General features: G+C 36.9%; 1 protein-coding gene across 1 annotated transcript in view; it reads right to left on the bottom strand.

Moving 5' to 3' along the window:
* Positions 1–25,283, bottom strand: part of DPYD (dihydropyrimidine dehydrogenase) — an 802,992-nt gene that overhangs the window by 246,170 nt on the left and 531,539 nt on the right. The window contains exon 16 of the mRNA XM_035017962.1: positions 22,100–22,183. Within this exon, the coding sequence (XP_034873853.1) occupies positions 22,100–22,183 (84 nt within the window). The remainder of the gene's footprint in view (positions 1–22,099; positions 22,184–25,283) is intronic.

The raw sequence follows: 25,283 nt of genomic DNA, 5'->3' as shown, positions 1-25,283 counted from the left end.
AATTGGAGATTTTAAAAGAGCTCTTTTAGATTCTGACCAATTGACCAGCCTGAAAAATAAGCAAGGATATAGATAATTTGAAAGATCCCGTTAACAAGCTTGACTTAACAGATAATGCAGAACTAAATAGCACACACAGAACATGTATTTTTCTCATATACCCATATAAATACTCTGGACATACAACTGGCCACAAGAACACCTCGGCAGTTTCCCCCACAGAGTGGTTTTATTCGATTGGTTCCTTGACTGGAATCCAATAAATCTATGCATTAACCACCAAGAGAGGACGGACCGTACTCCTTCATCCACTGCTAACATTTGCAGGGCAGTGATAATAAAGGTGAGTTACAGAGAAAACTGATTCAATACGTGGAAAAGGTGCTGAGGCACTGGGTTCTCTTCACCCTTCCTGAGTCAGCTGTACTACCTGTGGTTTGGCTCGAGTCAACAATTTCCCTCATTTGGCATAAGCTAGTTGAGCCAACTAACTCAACATTCTTGTTCTCTTTTTGTCTCTACATATTTATGCAGACATGTATATTGAATTTATACAGACACCTTCAATTATCTCATGTTGAATTGCAAAGACCCCAAATTGATGCATATATTCTGAGATTTATGTATCTATGCACAAGCCTTGACAAGTTAGATTTTTCTTGTGAGCCCTTCTTTTTTTCCAGAATAGCATAATGTAAGAAAAAAAGATCTGCTGAGTATAGGATATACTAAGGAACCCACAGAATTTTCAAATTCCCAAATCCTTTCACTGAACATAGACCACCCCATTAAAGATGAACATTTTGACTTCTCTGGCTTAGCATTTAAAAAGGTGAAATTTACCTTAAGAATGTTTCAGTTTTACCTACAAAATTAATGGTTCTTATTTCCTTTATCTCAAAGCAGATACACCTGATGATCTAATACAAACAGCTGGTCAGCCATTATCACTTCCCATTTCTCTCCTTCATGAAGACTGACATGTCATTTTTCTGTCCTCAGTGTTCTAGCAGTGCTAAGAGTGGCCCCAGAAGTTAAATTTCCACAGGGGAAGCCTAACTATTCCAGTGGTGGGCTGGAGATGGCTCTACGTTTAGTAACATCAGGTTGTAGCTTAAAACAGCTCATGGTGGGGCATTTATACCACAGAAACCAGCAATTGCTACATACAAATCAGAGGCTGGTTTTCCCATAGAGCCAGTTTACCCACCATACTACTGATAGTTTGTCCAGGGAGTTGATTTGACAAAGTTTGGAATCTCATAGTCTTGTGGAAGGAAAGAACGTAGAAAAAAAGGCCCATTAGAAACTTATTATGTTCCTCTTGAATAAATGAATTTATTTCTGAGAAGTCGAATTTCTTTTAAGTCATGCATGGAGTCCTTAAACTAATAATTTTAGTGAATGTTAAGTCTAAAAAATCATCTTATAAAATTATAAGCAGAGAAAAAAAAATAGTACTTTTGCTCAGGCAAGTTAAAAACATGATCTTGTCTACTTTCCTCTTTTTAATCTCCTATATTCTTGTAATATCAAATCTTTCTAGTTTCTACTTCCAAGAACAACTAATTTAATTTTTCAAAGGATGGTTGGAATGGCATTTCAGCGAATAAGAATTTTTCATAGTATGCCTTAATAAAACTTGGAGACCTGTTATTATTATATGGGAAAAAATTACCAAAGCTTTTTCTTTCTGATAAAGCACTGTAACATTCTTATTACTCCATACAACTTAACAATGCTAAGCAGAAGTGGACTTATGTTCTTAATAGAATTAATCAATGTGCAGATGATTATAACCAGTTTCGGGTTCAGAGCTGGTAAATATGCTTATCAAAGTCATGTGTGGGAACATGAGCTGAAATCTCTTAATTTGCATCCACAAAATGTCCAAAAAAATAAGAAAGTAAAGACAAGGTCAAGGCTGAGCACTGAAAGTTTAACACTGATGAATGTGTAGAAGTCTAAAAGATGGATTTGTGGTGGGAGTTGAAGTCATGATAAGAGGGTTGTCAGAAGCATACAGAACTCTGGCTCTAAGGGTTTTGAGCTGTTTTTATTCGGTGGCCTTTGCAATTTCTGCTCGTGAAGGGGCTTATCATCAGTTCCCCACCTCCACCACCACCACTCACTAGCACCATCATGCCAAGAGGGACAATTCAATTTATTTTTATGACAGAGACCAGTTTTTCAGGTCTGGATGAAGTCTGCTAACTGTCCTATGTTGACTTACAGTTTCAGGTATTTTTAAAAACACTATTAAAACAAACAAGCAAAAAAAAAAAAAAAAACACCTTGTACAAACCCTGAGAATCAGTACATTTCCTCAATGTTATAAAGGTCTTCTGAGATTCCTGTGTGTGTTTGTGTGTTTAATTGTCTCAGCTATCTTCTATGAACTGAGAAAGGCCTTCTTTTGTTTGAATGTGACAAATCAGTTAGAACTGTGGCAACTACCATTTACAGCTATTAATTTCAATGTGACATTAAAGGCCCTATATTCAACCATTATTCTCTTCAATTGTCACAAACAAAGGTTAATAATAGTTGAGTTTAGACTGAAGGAATCAAGTAAAGATTGCCAACTGAAATTAGCACATTGTTTCTGAGTCACAAGTCAGTATGAGGGTCTGTGTTCCCCAGATTACATATATATTATCATCACTTTAAAAATGCACCTTTCTCCCAGAAGCCATATTTAAAATATAGAAGAGGAAAATGTAGTTTCATAAGAAATCATGCCATTTAAAATATAAATAACTTAAAAATATATTTCTCCTTGCACAGAGTAAAAACATTTTGTTTTGTTGCTTCCACTGCAGCAAAATAATGTTTCTCATAACTGTAAAAAGTGGTATGTAGCATGATTAAACCATATTTCAACCCTTTAGTTCATGCAGAGGTTACCAGCTAGAGGGGAGAAAGGTTTGATTAGGTTTATGTCTTCCATGAGAAATTTTAAAAGAAAGCATACAACTTCTTGAATATATGAGTGCTGAAGCTACGAATGGCTTTCTCTCATGGGTAGGTATGAAAGAACAAAATCCCTTTACTATAATAAATAGGCAGATAATAGCTGGTAAGATATTATAAATCTTTACAAAAGCAATGCCAAATTTAAAAAAAAAGTCTATGCGTCCTTAGAATTTCAACTTGGTTATATTTGTATCATGATTCACTACCTATTTATCCTTTTGGTAAATGGTAAATAAAGTTTCATGTTCTGTGTCCAATGTTAATATTTTTTTAACAAGCATCTTATGTTAAAAAATTACTCCAATAATTTTAATTATTGATTAATATATTATCATTAAATATTTATAGAGCACTATCAAATTAGACTTCTCATTAGATGGAAACTAGCCATTTTTGTACTATTTCATAGGAAGGAATCCTAGATCAAGTAAATGAGTTTAGGACAATTTATTTTGGGTCATTATTTCTAAAAAAAAAAAAAGCCCCAAAAAACAAAAACAAAAACAAAACCCAACACTCTTCCCAAAAGTTTACCTGTACTTGTTAATAACTATTCTAAGGGATTTTGGAAATGGGGCAATATAATTTCAAATATACCCGGTTTATTCTTTGGGTAGACAGACTAACATTTGGGCCTGAGTTAATGCCACATAATAGCATTTCCTAGCTTAATTACAATAATGGTAGTGAAATTATTTTAACTACAGAGTCACATCCTGTGCACTCAAACATAAAAATGTCCTTTTAAAACCTGACTTGTTGAGATAGTTATATTTTAAAACACAATAATTAACAATCGTTCCTATTTAAACAATTGTACAAAATAAGAAATAAAATTCCTCCTTCCTAATCTTAGAGTTTCTATCCAATAGGAGCATTAATGTGCATCCTTTTCAGTCTCTAGCCATGTTTATGTAGGCATAACTATACATACTTATATATTATTATTGAACAAAAATTCAACTGTTTGCTTCTATATATGTATGTATACACACAACACACGTTGATATATGTGAAACTTGTTTTTCACTTATTTCCCTGGATTAAGACATATAGATCTACCTGTTTATGTGATGATTTACATTAATTGATTGGGGGGGGTGTTTAAACCAACCTTGCTTTATTGAGGTAAGCCCACATGGTCATGCCATGTTCACCTTTTTGACGCATTGCTGGACTCAACATGTTAATATTTTGTTTGGTGTTTCCTATCAATGTTTATGAGTGAGAGTAGCCTGCAATTTCCTTTCTAACACTGACATTTCAATACGCAGGTTATGTCTGCCTCATAACATGAGTCGAGATAGTATTCCTTTTTTTGCTATAGTTTGTAATAGTTTAAAATCTTTCCCCCAAGCACTTTTCATTTTTTAAGCCACTTCAGGAAGATTTGCTTTTTCCTGTGCACTAATGACCAATCTGACTGGGATGCTGGTCAGCCATCCTAGAGTTAAAATGGAAATTAGGAATCTTTTTGACTAATTAGGTTTCAAACAGCTTTTGCTGTACAGTATATTCATGGATGTTAAGAAAGCATTGTCACAATTAAGGTTTTTGAAAAAATCCTTTCCAAGAGGATGTTTTCCATCAACAAACAGAAGCAAAATTAAATGCCCGATTAACAAACATAATGTCCTCTTTAATAATTCTCAGCACTCCGGTAATTCTGCTAATATTACTGTGCTATCTACAATTCTTTCCTTTTGTTTCATGTTTTGAATAATTCAATTAAAAGTCTGACAAAGCAATAACAAGGGATTAAATGTTGTCGAATTGTAATTCAAAATAAAAACATAAGCTCTTTCGAAGTATTTATTAAAAATTCTACAAAACCTTTTCGAGTATATGTGATTATTGGACTCTACAAAATAAACAGTTACCTGCTTAGCCAAGTTACTCTGCTTCTTTGTTTGTACTCTATTTCAGTGAATGAGGAAAATAAAAAAGTGTAAAACTGAATGAAGTTCTTGCAAAACAGACCACTTGGGAAGGGCTTTAACATGTCTCTATTCTACCTACACCAAAGATGAGTATGCCTTGCCTTTTTCCTCCTGTAGTATGAGGAAAAACATGTAACAGGAGCACTGAACAGCAGAAGCACCTGAGAATGCTCATCTGCCAGGGTTTATAATTGTGGCCCTTTATCTGGAAACTATTCATGTACAAGGAAATGCGAAGGGTTTGGAAAAGAAGATGATACAGACCTTGCCCTTAGCAAGTGTTTACTCTAATAGTGGAGATAGGACAAGAATTACTTTCATGTGTAAACTAATCTCACATGGTGGTGGGCAGAAGGAATCCAAGAAGGTATGGCAAGGAGAATATGGACCAAAATGTTAACACTATAGGATTCAACGCCCCCTCGCCCGCCGCACCCACTCCCCACTATAGTCATAAATCTGCTCTCATTAAAAATAATGATGAATAAAGATACAATAGGGAAATCACCCATTCTTACATCAAGATTAAAAGCAAATTAATGTAACCCAGCATCATTTTACAAGAGGAGCTATGAAGTAATGATAAAAGGGTGCAAGCTTGCATTCAGATACTCTGACCCTGAGTCCTGGCTTGGCCATTTCCGGCCTGCAGGATTTTGAACAAGTTACCTAACCTTTCTATGCTTTGATTTCTTTATCTGCAAAAATAGGGATAATGTTAGTAGTAGCGCAGGGGGTTGGTTGAGAATTAAATAATATAATCTACCTAACACGTATAATGAACTCTCAAAGAATGAGAGCTATGTGTTGTTAGCAATGTAAGCCAACCTTACAAATTCTTATCAAAAACAGTGATTCTAAGAGAATCAGAAACCATAAGGCAGATTCAAACAAGAAAAATTCCAGGTAAACAAAAAGAGAAGAAAAATATAATTGAAGAAATAGAAAGATAAAGTTATACATGAAAAGAAATACTAAAATTCAGTGAGATGAAAGGAGTCTCAGACCTGAAAACCACCCATATTGAGGGCTGTGAGAGGGAGAGGTAAGAATGACTGGGAGGGTGACCAAAGAAAAAGAAAGTCATGAGGATATTGAAACCTTTTTAACTAAGTAAAAGTAAATTCCATATAATACTGGCTAGGCTGTTGGTGGTGAGAAGGAAGAAATTAAATACTCAAGTCATTAGATTTAGTCCAAAATGCCAGACTTAAAAGCTTCCTAATTTGAAGATTAGTACTATATACAACCATAGACACACACACACACACACACACACACATATTTAATAATCTAGTCCTCCAAATTGATCTTTCTCTCTTTTTATGTTCACAATTTATACTGGAATGTGGGTTGCCCATAACATCTTTATATTTGGTCATCTATATACAAAACTGGGCTACTTTAGTAGGCAGATATCTCGTCTGACAAATCCAAGGTTATATAAAAGTTTTGGGTAGAGGGGTCAGTGAAATAAATTAACCGATAAATTAATAGCTTATTTTTAGAGAGGTTGTTTTTAAAGATGACAGGTTTTGTTTTAAAATTGGCACTGACTAGTCAAGGCCCAGGAAGAACTGAGCTTCACTTATTAATGATGCTACAGGTCACAAAATCAGAACAAAAATAAAAATATATAACATAATTATTTCATATTGTTTTGTATACTGATTTCAAAATATTACCACTCAAGTGTTTATGTCATAAGTGGAATCTGGCTAATAAAAATGCAATAGCAGATTCAAAAGAGACTAATACTGTTAATTTTTAAAAATCAGGGCACCAAAAAAAAAAAATCAGGCACTGTGTCAAAAGCATGCAAACTAGCAACAGTGCCTTGTCAAGGCAGAGCCATTTAGTAATGACACAGATGAAATTCTACAGGGTGAACTGGATGCACTTCATGCAAAAGCCAGGGTTGTTTGGTGGAATCAGCTGTAACAGCCCTGGCCCATAGGAACAAATATGTGAGAGGTTCCTGATCTCATCTTCTATTTTCCCTGTAACATCCTTTAAGGATGCAAGTGTTCTAAATATCCAATTTACTTATTGACTTTCAGTCTATTGTCTCCCTTTGCCTTTTACAACTATTTCATAGCTCTCTATATCTATCCCTCCCTCTACTTTCTCCCAACTAAGAAGAAAATAATTAAAAATTGGAAATTTGAAATACATGAGACTCTAACATAAGCATTTCACTGCATCTGGAAGCTGACAGGACAACTGACTTGTGGGTGCGTAGAATGAACTATATTACATGTTTGGGAGTTTACTCTGAAAGGCCAATTAGTAAAAATAAAATAAGAGAAGTCATCCCCTTGCATTTGCAAAGTGATGTTAAAGGGACTAGTGTTTCTTTAAAAAAAAAATGGGGAAAAAAAACTGATATAGAAAAAGTTAAGGGGTAGAATTCAAAGTGGCAAGAAAAGAGAAAAAGAAATTACAGAATAAAGAAAACATGAAAACACTTAGTTGGAAATTTGGAGACTCGAGGAAGGGTAAAGAGATTAAAGATATAAAGGGACACCAGTACAGAGACAGAAGAAATCATTTAAGCAGTAGAAAACAGTAAGCTAACTTTTTTGAGCTATCATAGCAATTCTTATTTAAAATAACAACTACAAGGATGCCTGGGTGGCCCAGTCAGTTAATTGTCTGATTCTTGATTTCAGCTCAGGTCATGATCTCAGGGTCTTGAGATCAAGCCCTGTGCCAGGCTCTGTGTTGGGAGTGGAGCCTGCTTAAGATTTTCTCTCTCTCCTTCTCCCCCTGCCCCTCTCTCTTTCTCTAAAAAAAAAAAATCAGTCAATCAATCAAATAACAACTACAACAAAAGTCAGAACAGCAATAACCCTGGAATAAAATATAGTAAAAAAATAGAGGAAATATAAAAATACAACAGAGGTAAAAACCGAGTATCCATGGCGATTCAGGAGAAACGGGTTATAAGATAGTATGTTTACAAAATGAGGAAATAAGCGAGCAAATAAAAGCAAATAGAAAAACATTTAAAAGGAACAAGGAACTAGGTACTGTGAAAGGAAGAGTTTAATTGTAGATGTTTATTTAATTCATTGATATTTCATAAGTATACATATTGACATAATTAAATTCAGCTACTGCAAATATTATAAAAATCTACAGCCACACCAGAGGTCAGGTTACCATTTCTGTTTATTAATTTTTTAATTGCAACCCAAAAATGGGTTTGAAGAATCTGGTACATTCTCAGGTGTTCACTGCCAAGAAGATTTGAACCTTCTAATCCAAAGCAGTGAATTTAGGTAGAAAAATCACAAGTTCTTTGTAAATAAATCTACATAAAAACGAGGAATGCTAGGTCCAAAGGAGTCAAGGAAGACAAAGTGGGGAAGGCAGGATGACAAATGACAGTATGTGATGTGTCCACAGAAAGAAGTTAGGGGTAAGGGACATGAGCAAATAAAGAATGCAAAAAGAAAAAACTGATGGTGTCCAATATCCAAAGACCTGCACCATTCCTGACACATTATAGTTGCTCAATTAATAACTAGTGGATTAACTGAATCGGTGGGTGTTCCAACTACCAGAACTATCTTTTCAGGCAGTGTTCATCAATGGAAAAACAATTATGGAAATAGCAGGTAGGTAGATTTGCAAGAAATAGTGTCAAAACAACTGCCACTTTGGATTAGATCTACTCGGAGAAAGAGAAAGAGACTGAATAATCTAAAATTAGGAACAAAAATTTACAGATTCTGTGAATTGATCTACAGGGAAGAAATAGGTCTGCGCCGTTTCCAAAGAACTATTCTACTGGTTGCTTTGATTGTTTTTTATTGCCATCAGCCTTGGCACTCCTCTGGACATGTGTTTTGGATTCTTGGAACCAAAATGAGTAGTACATACAGTAAAGTGCATCTATCCTGAAGGGAAAATGACAACCACATAACACCATGTAAAAGAATGCCGACAAAAAGAGAATTTGTTTTTCTGCATTATACGAGACAATAAGGCAGAAAGAGAAAGAAAAGTAAAGCAAATGACTGCGCGACAGAAAAGGAGAACGAGGCTCACAACACACAAGACCAAGGAAGCGAGGGGGTGGGGGAGCCCACGAAGGCAGAAACAAGGTAACAAAAAGGACAAAACCAGCAGCAGAAAAGAACTGTCAGACACAAAACCCTCAAAACAATAGATAGGAAAAAAAGGAACAAGATGACAGGAGAAGAACAGCATGGAATCTAGTAAGAAAAAGAAACAAAAATTTCAAATAATGGATTTTCTAACACCCCCCGCTGTTCTGGCAGCGCATGGTGTCACAGTCTCACAGAGCAGTACGTAATTTATTACGGTCACTCACGGCCGGGCTGTTAGAAAGGGTAGCAGCTATATGAAAATACTCCCCACCGCTGGATGGCTTAACGAGCTACCCTTTGTACAGGGCTAGGGCTGCGGAATGGCAGGCAAGGGCGGAACCACCGATGGGGCTCGATGGCGCTCTGCTTATGCGGTGTTCTCCACCATTCGAAGAAGGGGTGAATTCCCTCTTGGCCACTTCTGTGGGGGTTCTTCACCCCTCTTCAGCTGCTCCTGAGTAATCACCAACTAGCAGGAGTAGTTTCTTCGTGCCTGATACCACCGATTGTCTCCTTTATGGGAGGGGTGATGTCAGATTTAAACAACGACAAAAATGATTTCTTAAAATAAAAACAGACGTTGACAATTAACATTCATGACTGCAAAATTGCACTGTTTTTTTTTTTTTTTGAAGATTTTATTTATTTATTTGACAGAGAGAGAGAGAGAGAGAGAGCACAAGTAGGCAGAGTGGCAGGCAGATGGAGAGGGAGAAACAGGCTCTCCGCTGAGCAGGGAGCCAGATGTGGGGCTTGGTCCCAAGACCCCAGGATCATGACCTGAGTCGAAGGCAGCTGCTTAACGGACTGAGCCACCCAGGTGCCCCAAAATTGCACTATGTTTTAATCACGTCCGTAAATCAAAAAAAAAATACAAAAAAACTTTTAGGGTTTCCCTTTAAAACTGGATTTGGATGCAGAAAAAATTAATAACACATAAAAACAAAGATCGTTCAAATTTTTTTTACCAGTTATTTTGAGGAAACTGGCCTTTTCGTTATCCAGAGGAGCTTTCATTACTTCCACAAATAGCACTATTTTCACTTGATCTTAGCCAAAAGGCTGAGAAGCGATAAATAGCACCATTTTCAAAGAGAGATGCATCATTAAGATATGTATCAATAATTTCTGTGCTTAGTAAAGCCAGGAATTTTCTTTCTGGAGAGGCAGTGGTGCCCAAGGTTAGGAGCACAGACTCTTGAGCCAGAGGCCAGGATTTGAATCCTGAGGCAGTCATTTACTTACTGTGCGACCCTGCCACGTTACTTACACCTTCTGTCTCTGGGTTCTTCCATCTGTAAAATGGGCACAATAACAGTAAATACATCATAGAGTTGTGGTGAGGATTACAGGAGTTAGACCTTATATCAGACAGAGCCTGCCAAGCAGCATGGCAGGTATCATCTCTGCTCTCAAATAACGTATGAGGCGACATTCAGGGAGCATTTGTAATCCAAAACTATCTAGATGTCATTAGGCAGTGGGCATGGAAACAGGTGAAAATGAAGTCCTTAATTTCCTGGAGGCCAGGCTGAGGCAGCTTATTTTCTTTCTCTCCTTTCATCCCTGGAGAGTGGCCTTGTTTCCATAGGATAGCGAGTTTGCAAAAGGAATAGAGTCAGCCATATTGATCTCTTTCATCCTCTGAACTCCTATGGTAACATGTAAAAAATGCTCATTCTTAACACAACAGCAGAAGATTATTGAGGTCCAAAGATAGAATATTTGAAAAGGAGATAGACTCCTGTCCAGGGCACAGGGAATTATGAATAATATGTATATATAAGTAGTATGTACCTCTGGATAAACATATTTAGAATGGATTCAAGACACAAACTGGAGAAATCAGACACATGACACCTAACATGGTTGAGGTGGAAAGATGACAAAAAAATCAGAACAATGTATTGAGATTGGTTTTAGAGGGAAGCAAAATGACTTGAAATATAAGTCTTACAGAAAAACCAAGAACTGCTATACTGAGTCATATTCATAAACCACTCTGCTCAGGATCTTCTCATTGTCAATGGCACATGCAGACACACACACACACACACACAACCAGCACATTTTGTATGAAGACTTAATCTGATTATTCATTCATTTAAACCTTCATTAATCTGTCCAAAAAGTATTTATGGAACCTACCATGTACCATAGTAACATTAATCCCTGGGGATTCAATGTGGAGTAAGTCACTCCAGCCTCAGGTCCTTTGTCTGTAAATATGGAGAATGTTTTATCTTCCCCCTCAAAGTTGATTGAGGAGTGGGTGTGATCCCATGTGTGGAAAGAGCTAGCACAAATCTTAGAATACAAGGCACACTAAGTGAACAAACTCAATTTTTATAATCTTTTATGAATTTATTCTCTTGGGATATATCTATATCATAGTAACTACCCTTGCATTGTTGCCATCTCAAAAATATAATTCCTTATTTACTAGATATTGGAAAAATCGTATTTCACTTTATCCTATATCCATCATCTCTATGAGAGCGTGATATGTTTAATATTCAAAATGCTTTATGGGTAAGTGTTTTAATTGTTTAAAATAAGGATGGATTCATTTAAAAGAAAGTTTTTGCTAAGAGCTTAGCAGTGGGGATTAGAGAGAGTATACAGAAAATACCAGAATCACAGATATCAGTAAATGGTCTAGGGGTAGACAGGTGGAGATCCCCTGGGAACTGGGATGAGGAACCACAGATTTATCTGAGGCTAGGTCATTAGATGGATTAAAAATGCTTATCTGTCATGAGGAAGAATGAGTCATCCACTACACCATGGAACAAAGAAGAGAAAGTAAGAGAGAGTGAGAATGCTGAGGACATCATCTGCTTTTCCAGATCCAGACAATCACAAAGTCAACTTCAACCTCATACCATCAGTTACATCAGCTAATACAGCTGTCTTAGTTTATAATACCAGAATTCCTCCATCTGCACACCACAGAAAACGAAGAACCATCTTCCCATTTGTTTTTCCCTCAAAACCCATATCCAACCCATCCTCAAATGCTGCTGGATATATTCCCTATCTCTGGCATATCCATTTCTCTTTCTCTACAATCACTTCCCTAATCTAAGCTGTAAACCACCATTATATATATTTTTTATTTTATTATGTTATGTTAATCATCATACATTACATCATTAGTTTTTGATGTAGTGTTCCATGATTCACTGTTTGCGTATAAGACCCAGTGCTCCATGCAGTACATGCCCTCTTTAATACCCATCACCAGGCTAACCCATCCCCCCACCCTCCCCTCTAGAACCCTCAGTTTGTTCCTCAGAGTCCATAGTCTCTCATGGTTCGTCTCCTCCTCCGATTTCCCCCGCTTCATTTTTCCCTTCCTGCTATCTTTTTTTTTTTTAAACATATAATGTATTATTTGTTTCAGAGGTACAGGTCTGTGATTCAACAGTCTTACACAATTCACAGTGCTCACCATAGCACCATTATATTTTACATGAACAACTGCAAGGTTATTCCAGACAGCCTTCTTAGGTCCATTCTCATGCTCTTCTAATTCTCTTCTCTCAAAATGAAAACACAATCATATCACCCCACCATTGTCACCATGCCACCCACCAAACACATGCACAGGCTTGTGCACACACGTACATGCATACACACACATACACACACACGACAAACCTTTTAAACTTTCCGTTGCTGTTGGGACAAGATCAAAAGGCTTAACAAGGTGTGACTTATGGGCTCTTATACAGTCTATTTTTTCCTCTCCACTTTTTCCTCTCCAACACCATCTTGTGCCACATGTGTGTGCTCTAAGCACCCTATTCTTCTTTTGCCCTTCAACATGCCTTGTTTCAACCACAGGGCTTTGCTCATGCTGTTTCCACTGCCTGGAATGCTCTAACCCACCCCAATCACTTCACTTAGTTAAAAATCCTCTCAATATTTCAGGTAACAGCTCTAACATCACTTCCTTATATAATCCTTCCTTGACCCTTCCAAGTAGTCCAGAAACTTCACATTATATGCTTTTCAAGTATCATGGACCACTACTTCATGGTTACTATGCCAGTTATACTTTATTGTTTGTGGGGTTATTTGTCCAATATATGTCTACCCTACTAAATGGAAAGATCCCTGAGAACAGAAAACATGTCTGGTTTTGCTCATTATTATACTCTTAGCTTTTCACACAATTCTTGGTACATAGTAGATATCCTAAATATTTGTTAAATGAATAAAAGTAGAGAAGAAGTATTTGAGATTGGGAGTGCAATGAATACTATGGGGTCTCTATAACCTATATCTCCTAAATAGAAAGGCTGTTCTCTAAAAGTTTGAGACTGAGGTGATAGAATGTAGAAGGAGAATCAAGAGTGAACATGGGATAGAGGAATAGAGAACAGACAGTAGAAGTAAAGGGATTCAATTTTTCCTTCACGTACCAAGTTCTCCCACATTCGGCAAAACACGGTTATAGGATAAACAGGAATGACATGCCTACTATGTTGCCATATGATTTCTGGTGTTGTCAAGAAAAAAAACATTGATAAACAAAAACTGGCAATAGAGATCTCCATCCATTTGATAGACAGCCAAAAGTTTCACAAATAAGAGAAAAAATCTGTATGCTACTCTCCGATGAGTCACTAACATGCATTAGGTACAACTGATTTTGCAACTTGATCTATGAAGACTTTTAAAACTGAATACACCCAGTAACAACAAGTAGGGAGAGAAAATACTCCAACTAGAAAACATAAATAGCAAATAACATGAGGAAAGAAAGACATTCAGAACATCTCAAAGTGTCTAAAATTGATACTCATGCTTTAAATTGGCATCTCCTTAAACAAAGCTTTTTTGTACAGCATAGTTTTATTAATCATAATGCTACTTAATGAAGTGATTTTTTGGTGAAAGAACAAAAACAAAGTTAGCTATAAAACACGACTGTCATTAAGATTTCTGCAATGTAATCAACATCAAGACAGACTTCATGTTTGTATAAAATCTGTTATTTTCAGTAAGCACCACCTCATGTGCATCTGAGGGGGTCATGATAGTTCTCTGGGAATGGGGCTGCTAAATGATAGTTCACAAAAGCCATAGGGTCTTCCATCTTGAATCAGTATTCCTGGGCTGTAAAGACGTCATGATTTTAATAAATCTACTTCCCTTGAGTTACTTTTTTTGTGTGGGGGGAAGCAATATTTCCTTTCGTAGTCAGGCAAGTCCACATGCTTCCTTCCTGACATTGCTCACCTTCTCCCAGCTGGAAGCCTTAAACTGATTGCAGTCTAAAAGGCTGCTTCTATCCCAGTGGGAAATGTATAAAAACTTTATCTCTGAGGCACAAGTTGCCTTAATTTTAAGGTCTTCTTGAAAGTGGTGGCTCTTATGCCTTCCTTTGATTTGTCTTACTCATTATCCTTTCTCTTGCCTTATTGTAAACTCGGCTGCCTCTGAATCTCTTAGCTCCTGAGTGCTTACTAGGTTTTGGTCCAATCTTGCTTTTTTAGCCTAATAGGCAGTGTCCTTTACTCCTGAGTCTTTTGTGGCTTTTAATAAATGACTCAGTCTTGTTTGCCAGTTTTTCCAAATATTCTAGACTAGTTGGATCCATGACTAGACCCTTCATTTCATTGCCGGTAATTCTGGTTTCCAACTCTGTTTCTACTCTGCACTGCTAATGCCTGTTATTTTGGTGTGACATTATGCTAGCAAACTCTGCGTGATACCACTGATTAAGATCATAGCCTCTCCCGACCCGACTCCTGTGTCTCTCTCTCTGGGCCAAAGACATTTTCAGTTTATCTTTATGCTATAAGTCAGGAGGCACAGAGAAAACTCTGCTATGCTTCTCAAAGTCACTATGATGTGATCATCTGAGGGTGATTAAAAAAAAATTATAAGATGCTGTTGCTGCTAGATTTTGGGAATATAACAAGTGATGAGTACAATAAAAGCCACACCAATGTGTAAAAAAAAATACACAGGATGTTTTTCCTGCAACCATTCACCAGTGATCCACTATCTATACTGCATATAAGTTTTTTAACTGCCACATGATTGTTGTCATAGACATAAACAATGATACTCCCTGACCTACAACTGATACTTCAGTTAGATTTAAATGGCATTGTTGTCTGCTAAAAATTTAAAATTTTTGAGAGGAAGCAATCATTTTATATCATTAACCAACATTAATAACTAAAACTGAAAAACTCAGAGAGAATCAGCTTATGGCAAAATATTGGCAGTTATATAAATGCCTCTTACAGAACTCCTGTAGTTACCTACTTATGCCAGCACCCATGTCTATGCAAATGGTTGAGAATTAAACTCAAATAAAACTTGGGCAACATAATACAGTATAAAGCAAATATTTCTTTTTGATCAGAGACACTTTTTCTCATAAACAAGTTGATAATTTATTTTAAAGCACTTCTAAAATTATAATGCCACAAGGAAAATAAAAGAGAACAGGATAAGTTAAATGTATATGGATAATATCAGATTTCAGTCACTTCTGCAGAAGCTTATATCCTGCAGTTATTTCTCATAGCTCTCCATTAAATGATGTTACTTCATGACATAATGATTTCCAAACCTGTGAATGTGATGTTTCAGGGACTCGATCCACTGAAGCCGACCCAGCCTTGAAGTCAACCTAGCCTATCCCGTATTTATCCATTCAACTGATAGACCTTAGTTTCAACTCCCTAGCCCAAAGTTACATTCGCCCAAGCTAATTAGAGCAAGATTAAACATCACTTTAAGGACAATGTGGCGCTTTGTCACACATGTATTTTATAGGGGCTAGAGTTAAAAGGAGTGAGAGGAATCAAGAACCTTAAGCAGAGGACAGCTGATGGGCATGTACCAGACCAGTATCAAAAAGTAAATCTAACTGAGCAGTGATCCTCCTCTTAGGCCCCCCAGAAAGAGGCCAAGGAGGTCACTGTGGCTTTAGTTGTATTTTACCACTGATGGGGCTCCCATATTCTTTTCTCTAGCCTTTGGGGTGTCTCGTCCTCCTGAGTTCCTGAATTTCATTCCTCTGGGAAATATAGGTAGTACTATGACTTGTCAGTTGTGCTGGCTTTAAAACCTGTATCTTTATATTGTCCCCTCCACAAACATCTGATGGGGACCTGATCCAGGCAGATTGTGGTCATCGCTCACTGGACCCTGTATTGCATATGAGATAGGGGGCCTGTTAACCCAGCTGCTGGAGGAAGGTTTTATTTCCCAAGGGAAATGCTAGCACATCTGGGGCAATGTGGTCCTCACGCTTAGTTTTGGATTCTCTTCCCGGTGACAGACGTCTGCTCTCTGGCAAGGGTAAGAGTAATAATCTGTGGTTAATGTTTTATGAAAAATGTTGGCATGTTGTAACAGAAACAAAGCCTTTCTCTCTCCTTTTTTAATAGGCATACAGAGTTTGTGTAAATTAAATTGGACACAGAACAGATCATGAGGGAAATATCAAAGCATTGTTTGGGTGATCTTAATTTAAGTCAATAATTATTTAAGATCAGTAAACATCTTAAGATTTACCACTTTGAAATCTGTTTGCTCTTACTTAGCTAAAGCACCATGAAAGCAGGACTGCATATCTATTTCCTGATGATAAAATTAATGTTAAGACTGTTTGAGTTAAACATTTCAGTGTTTAGAAATTCTATGCAGAGGATGTGCGTGACTAAATGGAGGGGCTGTGAGATAGCAAGGTGTATCAGGTAGTAATAGTGGCCCCGCTATCTTTCTTCAGGACATTGCCTTAACCGTGAAGCTAGAGTAGCCTTCCCTCCGATTACACTGTCATTTTGGAATTTTCCATCCAAAGGCCTCCTTACTGAAATAGGTGTGCACTCTTTAGCAATCACACCTACAAACAAGGAAGGCATCCAAACTACCAAAAAATGGGAATCCTGTAAGGGCCAGGGAAATAACATCTTTGTAGCCTCTTAGAATTGTCAGGTGAAGAAATTCAAATTCATTGACAGCGATTCAATCTCTAGGTCACCAGAAAGTCCAACGAGAGTATGCTTCTAGTTTCCACCTTTAAACCTGTTCACATACAGTATATTCTTTTTTCTTTCTCATGGAAAGTTTGGTTGACTGATAAGACATACTCAGTTAATAGATTAGATGTCATTTAAAATAGAGTTAGACAGGTGATTTCTATTTGGATAATTTCAGTTGAAAAGATATGAATTCCAGGCAGAGCAAATAATAGTTTGCAGAAAGGTATGGATTCAGGAGTTCCCAGGGCACTGAACTGGCTTATTTAGTTTAACTAGAGATTTAGATACACCCAAATGACTGGAGGAAATAGTCAACAGAGCGCCAGATGTGGGTCAGTGACAAGAGCACCAAAGGCTATGGAGCTTGCTAGTTGGTTTCTTCAGGCAAAGGCAAATTAGGTATCTTCCCAGTCCCTGATTCCTTTCCTGTAAATAAGGGGGTCAAACTGGAAAATCTTTCAGGTTACCCTCAGTTCTAGAAGTCTGTACTTTACTATGTCACATCATTGACACAAGGCAAAAAAGTAAACAACTTGTGTGAAAAATAAGAAAAAGCTTTAAAACTTGGCATTTTCTGATGGCAGGGGGAAAAAACCATTTCAAGAGGACTATACGGCTAGTACTGAGAAGTCCTGAGGAGCATGCTGCTTCTTGCTCTTCCTCTGTGCCTTGTGGAAGATAAAAAAAGGAAGGTGGCAAGGTGATGGAGGGTCTAAGAATTAAAGGTACTGCTGGCTAAAGAAGGCAGCTTACAGACTCTTAGATGTCAGGAACCTAGAAAGGAGGCAAAAATTCTGGCAAGGGTTGGTTTGGATATTTAAAGGTTGAATTGGGGAGGCACATACTGATCAAATCCATGTTTGGGAAAAAGCACTTACCCTTGGTCAAACGTTTGCTGCTCTTTACATGAACGACAGAGAGTGTTACAGGAAAGCAAGAAAGCTCTAGTTCCTCACTGCTGGATGGCAAAGCAGGCCACCTGTGGCCATGTCTTCCCATAGTTCAAGAGAAGTAAGAAACAGGATATTTCTGTCAAATCTACCTATTTTTCAAATGTTGGTAATAATTTCGGAAACAAAATAAACACAACAGAAAGTTGAGTTTCTTCAGCTTTTGTCTGAATTTACTTTAAAAGGTTCTGCAGGATGGAATTAAAAATAGTCAATAGAATTATTCAAAGACAAAAGAGGGGTATTCACCCAATGCCATCAGAACACTTCACATTTAGGAAAAGGAGAAGACCTCAAAGAGGTGCCATTTTATCTGAATTTTATAGAATTGATTATAATTATATTTATAAAGTAATATGCCAGCACAGGAAACTGGCTTACATAGACTGCACGTAGACAACTTTAAATCTGAATGTTAAGACATCAGGGAGGCTCCCTTATTCCAGAGAGACGCAACATCTACAAAGTAGATTCAGGTTTGCGTGTGTGTGTGTGCGTGTGTGTGTGTGTTTAAGGATTTTTTTTTTTTTTATTTTTTTGACAGAGAGAGAGAAAGAGAGAGAGCACAAGCAGGGGGAGTGGAAGAGGGAGAAGGAGGCTCTCCGCTGAACAGGGAGCCCGATGCAGGGCTGGATCCCAGGACCCTGGGGATCATGACTTGAGGTGAAGGCAGACGCCCAAGAAACTAAGCCACCCAGGCGCCCCTTGCTTGTGTTTTTATATATTTTGAGAAATGGGAATTTAGACCTACAAAAGACTTTAGAGATAACTTAGTCCTGCACTGTGCTTTCAGTTCATAATAATATATATTTAATGCTTACACTGGAATACCAATTTATTAAGAACTGTTCTCAGTGACTTATCTATCTATATTCAGACTTACATGCTAATTAAAGCTCAGGCCTTGGCAACTGCTGACCAGATTTGTGACCTGGGAAGCATGGAGGCTTCATTTTTTTGTTGTTGTTTTAGTTTGGTTTGGTTTTTATTTTATTGTTGCCCTTGTTGTACAATGGGATAAAAACTCAACCTATTCAGAGGGTTATTGTGAGGACAAGAAAACTAAATTTTTGTTCATGTTGTAATAATATACTTCTGACTCTTTAGAGTGTACATAACTAAAGCTAGAGCATATTTTCACTTTCACTTGAGCATCAAAGTTATGGGGGGGGGTTCCGTTTCACTTTGCAGGAAATACAAATGCAAATTCCCACGGTCAGCTTGAGATTTTCTTTATTTCTACAAATTCCATAAGTAAATGATTTCTATATATTGTGGAGTAGAGGTTATAGCCTTCTCTGTTCAAAAATTTCACAATATTTGGTCACTTATGGGAACATTTATAAAGAGTTTAAATATATAAGTATATATTTAAATATATACATATGTGGTTAATATAAAATCACTTAGATACAAAGGCAGTATTTTTCCCTTGTGAAATATTGGTGAGAAAATATATGACATAATGGAGGAAAAAACATGTTTAGAGAGGAAATTATACTATACTGTGATACTCTGCCTCTTCTTAAGGGGCTAAAATTATGATGATTTCTGGAAACACCAGAAGTGGAAAAAGTACAAGAGAGAGTTTCCAATAGATAAATATTCTAGGCATGGAGCTAATGTCAGTTTGTTTCATTCATGAAGCAAACACTTATCAGCCTCTGGCAATACACACGGCTCTGCGCCTGGCATACACTGAGTTTCCAAGAGATGGAATGCAGGATCGCACTGCAATGGGGAAGAGGAATTGGAATGGCTTCTCGGTCCCCCAACACTAAGTACAAATTTCCCATCCCACCAGCTTACAAGTGTTCAAGAATACGAACCTCAAAGAGAAAGGAAGAGGCAATGGGAACAGGAGGTAGATAAAGAAAAAAAAAAAAGAAGGAAAAGATGAATAAGAACCAGACATACCTGTGCCCACTCTAAAGAGTCAGATTTACAGTAAAGTTTTTTTTTAATGCACTAATATTCTTCCTTCCCTCCATTTAAGATATCGAACATTCCTGTGTCCTGAGGCAGAGCCACCATTTAAAATATGTTGGAGCAAAAATGATTAAATTTGTTTTATTTTCCAATTCTATGATTTAAAAGAGAATATAATTCAAAAGAAAATTTCTTTTTTTTTTTAAGCTTTTTTTTATTTTTTGAAGAGAGAGAGAGACATTGAGAAAGGGAACACAAGCAGGGGGAGTGGGAGAGGGAGAAGCAGGCCCCCCTGCGGAGCAGGGAGCCTGATGCAGGGTTCGATCCCAAGACCCCAGAATCATGATGCTAGCTGAAGGCAGATGCCCAACGACTAAGCCACCCAGGTGCCCCCAAAAGAAAATTTCTAAATGTGGCTGATAAGAACTGGTTTTAGTTTTAGAGATTATAACTAACAAGTGAAATGGCAATGTTCCCAAGTTTCCTTCAGCCTAAGGTATCATGGTTTTTGGAACATATGTTTTCCAAGAGTTTTAGAAATCTTAATACTAACTCTACTGCAAAATTTTAATGCTTGATATCCTCATTCAGCCAAAGGCTGTGCAAAAATTTATGTAGCTAAATAACTCTCCGGAGAGGATGCCCCTAAGACACTTAACAGTGGTAAGTTGAGATGTGTTCATGGAGCCAAAGCCCACTCTAAAAAATAAGCTCAAGTTTGGGCAACATCATTTCTGTGGCAAGAAATATATATTAAAATGTATCCTTCCTTAAAATAGTCAATAGATTTAAATGTTTCCATAGCTGTTTTTATCCGTGTAGCTAAAAAATATCTTGGGTCTAAGTTTCAGACACTGTGCAAGGATTATAAAGAGAGAACAGTGACTACCTCAGGCCCTGTTCCAGCTGTCCCATTAGAAGCCTTCCTCATTTAAGTCAAGGTACACATGTTGACACACGGTCACCCAAGTCTTGCCTCACAGAAGTCAGGATCTAATATAATGATATTTTCCCTCTATTGAGTATTTCTGAGGCTTGGTTCTGTCACCACACTGACTGATCTTCTGGGTAACCTGTTGTGAGTGGAACACAGGATATACTTGAAAAATATTTGACTAGGCCCTCCCCTCCTGCTGCTATATGAGAATGGTTTCTTCCTAAGTCACAAATCTATTCTGAATGTTAATTAAATATTTACAAGGTACTTTAAAATCCTCCCTGAATGCTAATATGAAAATAGGAACCTAGGTTCATTTGAATAAGCAGAAATTTTTGCCCTTCCAAATGAAGGGCCTCTGCCCTCTGAGTTTAATTCAAATAATCCAAGGATTTGGAAAAAAGAAAAAAAAAAAAAAGAATTGAGCACCTACTATGTACAAGGCCCTGTGCCAGACATAAAGACAAAAGTAGAATTTCCAGGACTAGAAAATTTGTCATAAATGACAACATTTCGTATTATTTAATTCACACCATTTCCCTCTGGGCTTAAATGCCAAATTAGATGCAAAACACTCACCTTTTTAGCATGAAGCTTTTACATTGCTCCTTAACATACAACACTGTATCTAGTTACATAAAGATGCAGTATTTTCTACATATTAACATATATTTCCACATTTTATTCATTAGGTTTTGAAAGTATTTTAGCATGAAGGTTCCATTCATTGTATACCAAAATAAAAATAGCATCAAAGTCTTTTTGCAACTCCCAAAACACAGTTAGGGAATAATGATCATATGCTAAAAAATGTAAAATGCAATTTGTGCTGTGCCCCATTTACTACAAAATCACTACGAACAATGCATTTTGTACAGTATATTGCTCCAGGGAAACTGGATCAGCATCAGGAATGAATAAAGAACATTGCATTTGAAATCAGCTAATTCTGCTTCAGTGCTTTTAAAAACTATTTGTTATGATATTACTTCCTGTCAAGCACATAATGTGATATTTTCCTCAATAAAACTAAACAGTTGCTGTAATTTCAGTTTCCCTCATTTTCCACTTTTTAAGCACTAAATATTTAAACAATGCAGACCTGGAAGTCTCAAGCCAGTCACCTGATCCACACATCTCCTTGCCTAAGGTAGAGTTACCATCCATACAGGGGCCTGTTCTTGTCCCCCCAGAAATACGTGATGGTGATGGTAGCGGTTGAGGTCCTTACCTGCCCGCAGGCCAGGCCCATTCCTCTTTCTCCCATGCCATGTGGACAGGATAAATTTAACTCCAGGGCATCTGCTCCAGAAGCCTTGACAATATGGAAGGAAAATGCAAGAAAAGGCAAAGCTTTATTTGCGTCTCGATACGCTTTCACCATTGGTAATTCAGCAGAGGTCACATTTGTCAAATTTAAACTCTTCCATTTTCTGCCTGATAGCTAACTTGTGAGGTGTATTCTGACTCTCAAATGAGAGTCATCTGTAACAACGATACAACGGCAAGTATTCCTTCGGTGCTTGTAAGAGGACACTCACTGCTCTATGTGCTTTGTATTTGTTATCTTTGATTCTCATAGTCCTTGGTTTAGTAGGACACCGATTCTGCAGACAAGGAAACCGAAGCACAGGGGAGTTCGTGACAAACCTGGTATGTTAAGTGACACAGCACAGATTTTAATCCAGATCTGTTTGACGTCACATTTAGTCTTCCTTACACAGCTTCTATTTTTATAGATACAAATCTTACTAATTCTGGATAATTGGTACTGGAAGTCGTAGTGCAAAGAAAAATGTAGTAGGCTACCTGGAATGCATACAAGCAAAATTTAAAATGTTTTTTAACTAAGAATCAATTGTGTTGCATTGAAAATAAGTCCATGATAAGAAACATGAAGTGCAAATAATTTTGTCTATAATAATTAAATAGGATTCCTTCTAATTTAGCTCATTAATTCATTAATATACAAATGGGTCCTGCAAAAATGAACACAATAGTTAACTCGAAGTATTCTTAGACTATGTGAAGAATCATAGAATTCTTGACCAGTCTTCTGTGAAAAACTCTTAAGAACAAGCAAAACACTTTTTTAATAGTTTAATATGGTAACCGGAGGGATGGGGGATAAACTATAAACGATTCAAGTTTGTATATTATTTTACCTAACTTCTAGAATTTCTCCAATGCCACAATTTCTTTTTAGTAAGGTCAACTAGAGGCTTGAGTCCATTTCCGTAACATTAAACATGTCTGTCACATCACACAAAGGCTTAAAAATAGAGTTCACTGCTTTCTAAGTGTATCACAGACCTTTCTTTAGGCCAACAGCTGTTTCTGTCTTCAAGGGCTCACTGTTTTTCCTGATTGTTCAAAATTTTAGCCTCTTTCTTCCTGCTTTATAAATTTTAAGTGGGACCTCAACAAACTGAAGAATTCTAGTTAGCTATATCTCAGTCGACTTTCCTACCCATCTTATTCATTAGTGAGTCTGCTTTTTCTTTTGCACATTTGTGAGAGCTCATTTCATCATCCAGCCTTTTTTCTAATACGGTTTCATTATGGCTTTTGATTCCCTAATTCAGTTTTAAAATGCTTCATATTATCTGAACATTACCATGAATCATGCTACTTTTTTTCCCCTGCTGATTGGGTGGTAAGCATGAACAAAGCACAGCCTAAATTCTGGGTTCTAATCCCAGATCTGCTAAGGAATGGGGGATGCTTTAGGAAGTCAGTTAATCTTCTTTGTGTTCAACTACTCAAGTATAAACCGTACATAATAGGACCTATCTAAAAACCATATCATGTGGGAATTACCAGCTTAATTAAAAGATTGTACATTGCAATTATATACAGTATTGCCCTTTTTTTTAGTCTTAGTTATTTCAAATATTTCCTTTGGACTTCTTTATTTAGCTGAAATGCAGCAATTAATAGTAAATCAGTTCAACAACATTTTGGATTAGATAAACTTTAGGTGGCATCTGTATACATATTTACATTATACATCTTCATCTTTCTTAAAATGTAAGTGGAAGCTTACAATTAGCTGTGATAGTAGATGATAATAACTAACATTTATTGAGTGCTTAAAATACGCCAGATACTTTACTAGTAAGCTCTTTGCAGTGGGATATATCATTATTCCCATTTTACAAATGATAAAATAGAGGTTACAAAGAGTTCAAGGGACTTGCTTAATATCTCACATCTTGTAAGTGAGAGTAGGGTTTTGAAACCAAGCATTTTGAGTCCAGAGCCTGTGTTCTTACTATCAAAACTTATTAGCAATCACTAATTCCAAGGCTGGAGTTGGTACAGTGTGTTAAGAAGTTGTAACATTTGACATCCTTAAAGCTTCTAAACTTGAAGTAAAATTAAAATCTTGTAAAACCACCTATCCCCGTTAAAGGCTTTTCAGAGACTAATTAATAAAGATTTCCCCAGTATTATGTATATCTACAAACATCGACCCACCAAACACATCTGAAAGGGCCTTTGATTATCTCAAAACTGAGATAATCCTGCGTAAGGTGACACCAAGAGACAGAAAACATTCATTTGGCCTCTGCTTGAATATTCTCATCACAGGATGTATACCACCTTAAAAGGCAGTTAATTCCATTTCCAAGCAACTATATGCATTCAAAAAGCCTTAATTGCTGAATTAGCATGAAATGTTAAATTAACTGAACCTGGGCATGCATTCTGACTCCTGTTAGTCACAGCTTTTTAGTTTACTCACTTAGCCCAGAGTTTATTCTACCTCACCTAAATGATTACACAATAAAGTACTCTAGTGAAGGCCATGACATAGAAAATCTGCTGTTTCTAATTTCATACATTATCTACTTATCACCCATTTATTTATACGAAGGAGAATGTCTATGTTAATAGCCGCAACTCTGGAGGCAGATTTCATGGGTTTGAATCCCACTTTTACTACCTACTACATGTGTGGTCTTGGGCATATTATTTGACTCTCCTTCGCTTCAGTTTCCTTGTCTCCAAAAAGCAGAAAACCATCGAAGTAACTCATAGGTTGCTTTTTTGAGTTATAAGCTTAATAAAAGTGAATGACTTAGAACAGTGCCATTGGACTATAGTAAATATTATGCAAGTATAAGCAATTATTGTCTATCAGTTTCTCTGTCCATCCAGCCATCCAATTAGAATCTCCAACCTGTCCTTCCCCAGTCTTCTATAAAAGGATTTAAAGTAACTATTTATACTTCAGCAGGTGAGGGGGAAAGGAAAGGGGGAAAAAAACAATACTAAGTAATTATCAGAATAGTGGTAGCAGTGTAGTTTCTAAAATTCTGAATCACTTTATAAAAACTCTCAGAAAAACTAAGGTAGCAAAACCACAAACCTTTGTACAGTATATACAACGAAATCAGATACAAAGTTCT

This window comes from Mirounga leonina, unplaced genomic scaffold (assembly GCF_011800145.1).
Source record: "Mirounga leonina isolate KUSES-001 unplaced genomic scaffold, KU_Mleo_1.0 Mir_173, whole genome shotgun sequence".
Taxonomy (NCBI): Eukaryota; Metazoa; Chordata; class Mammalia; order Carnivora; family Phocidae; genus Mirounga; species Mirounga leonina.
This window is presented reverse-complemented; position numbering and strand designations above follow the sequence as displayed.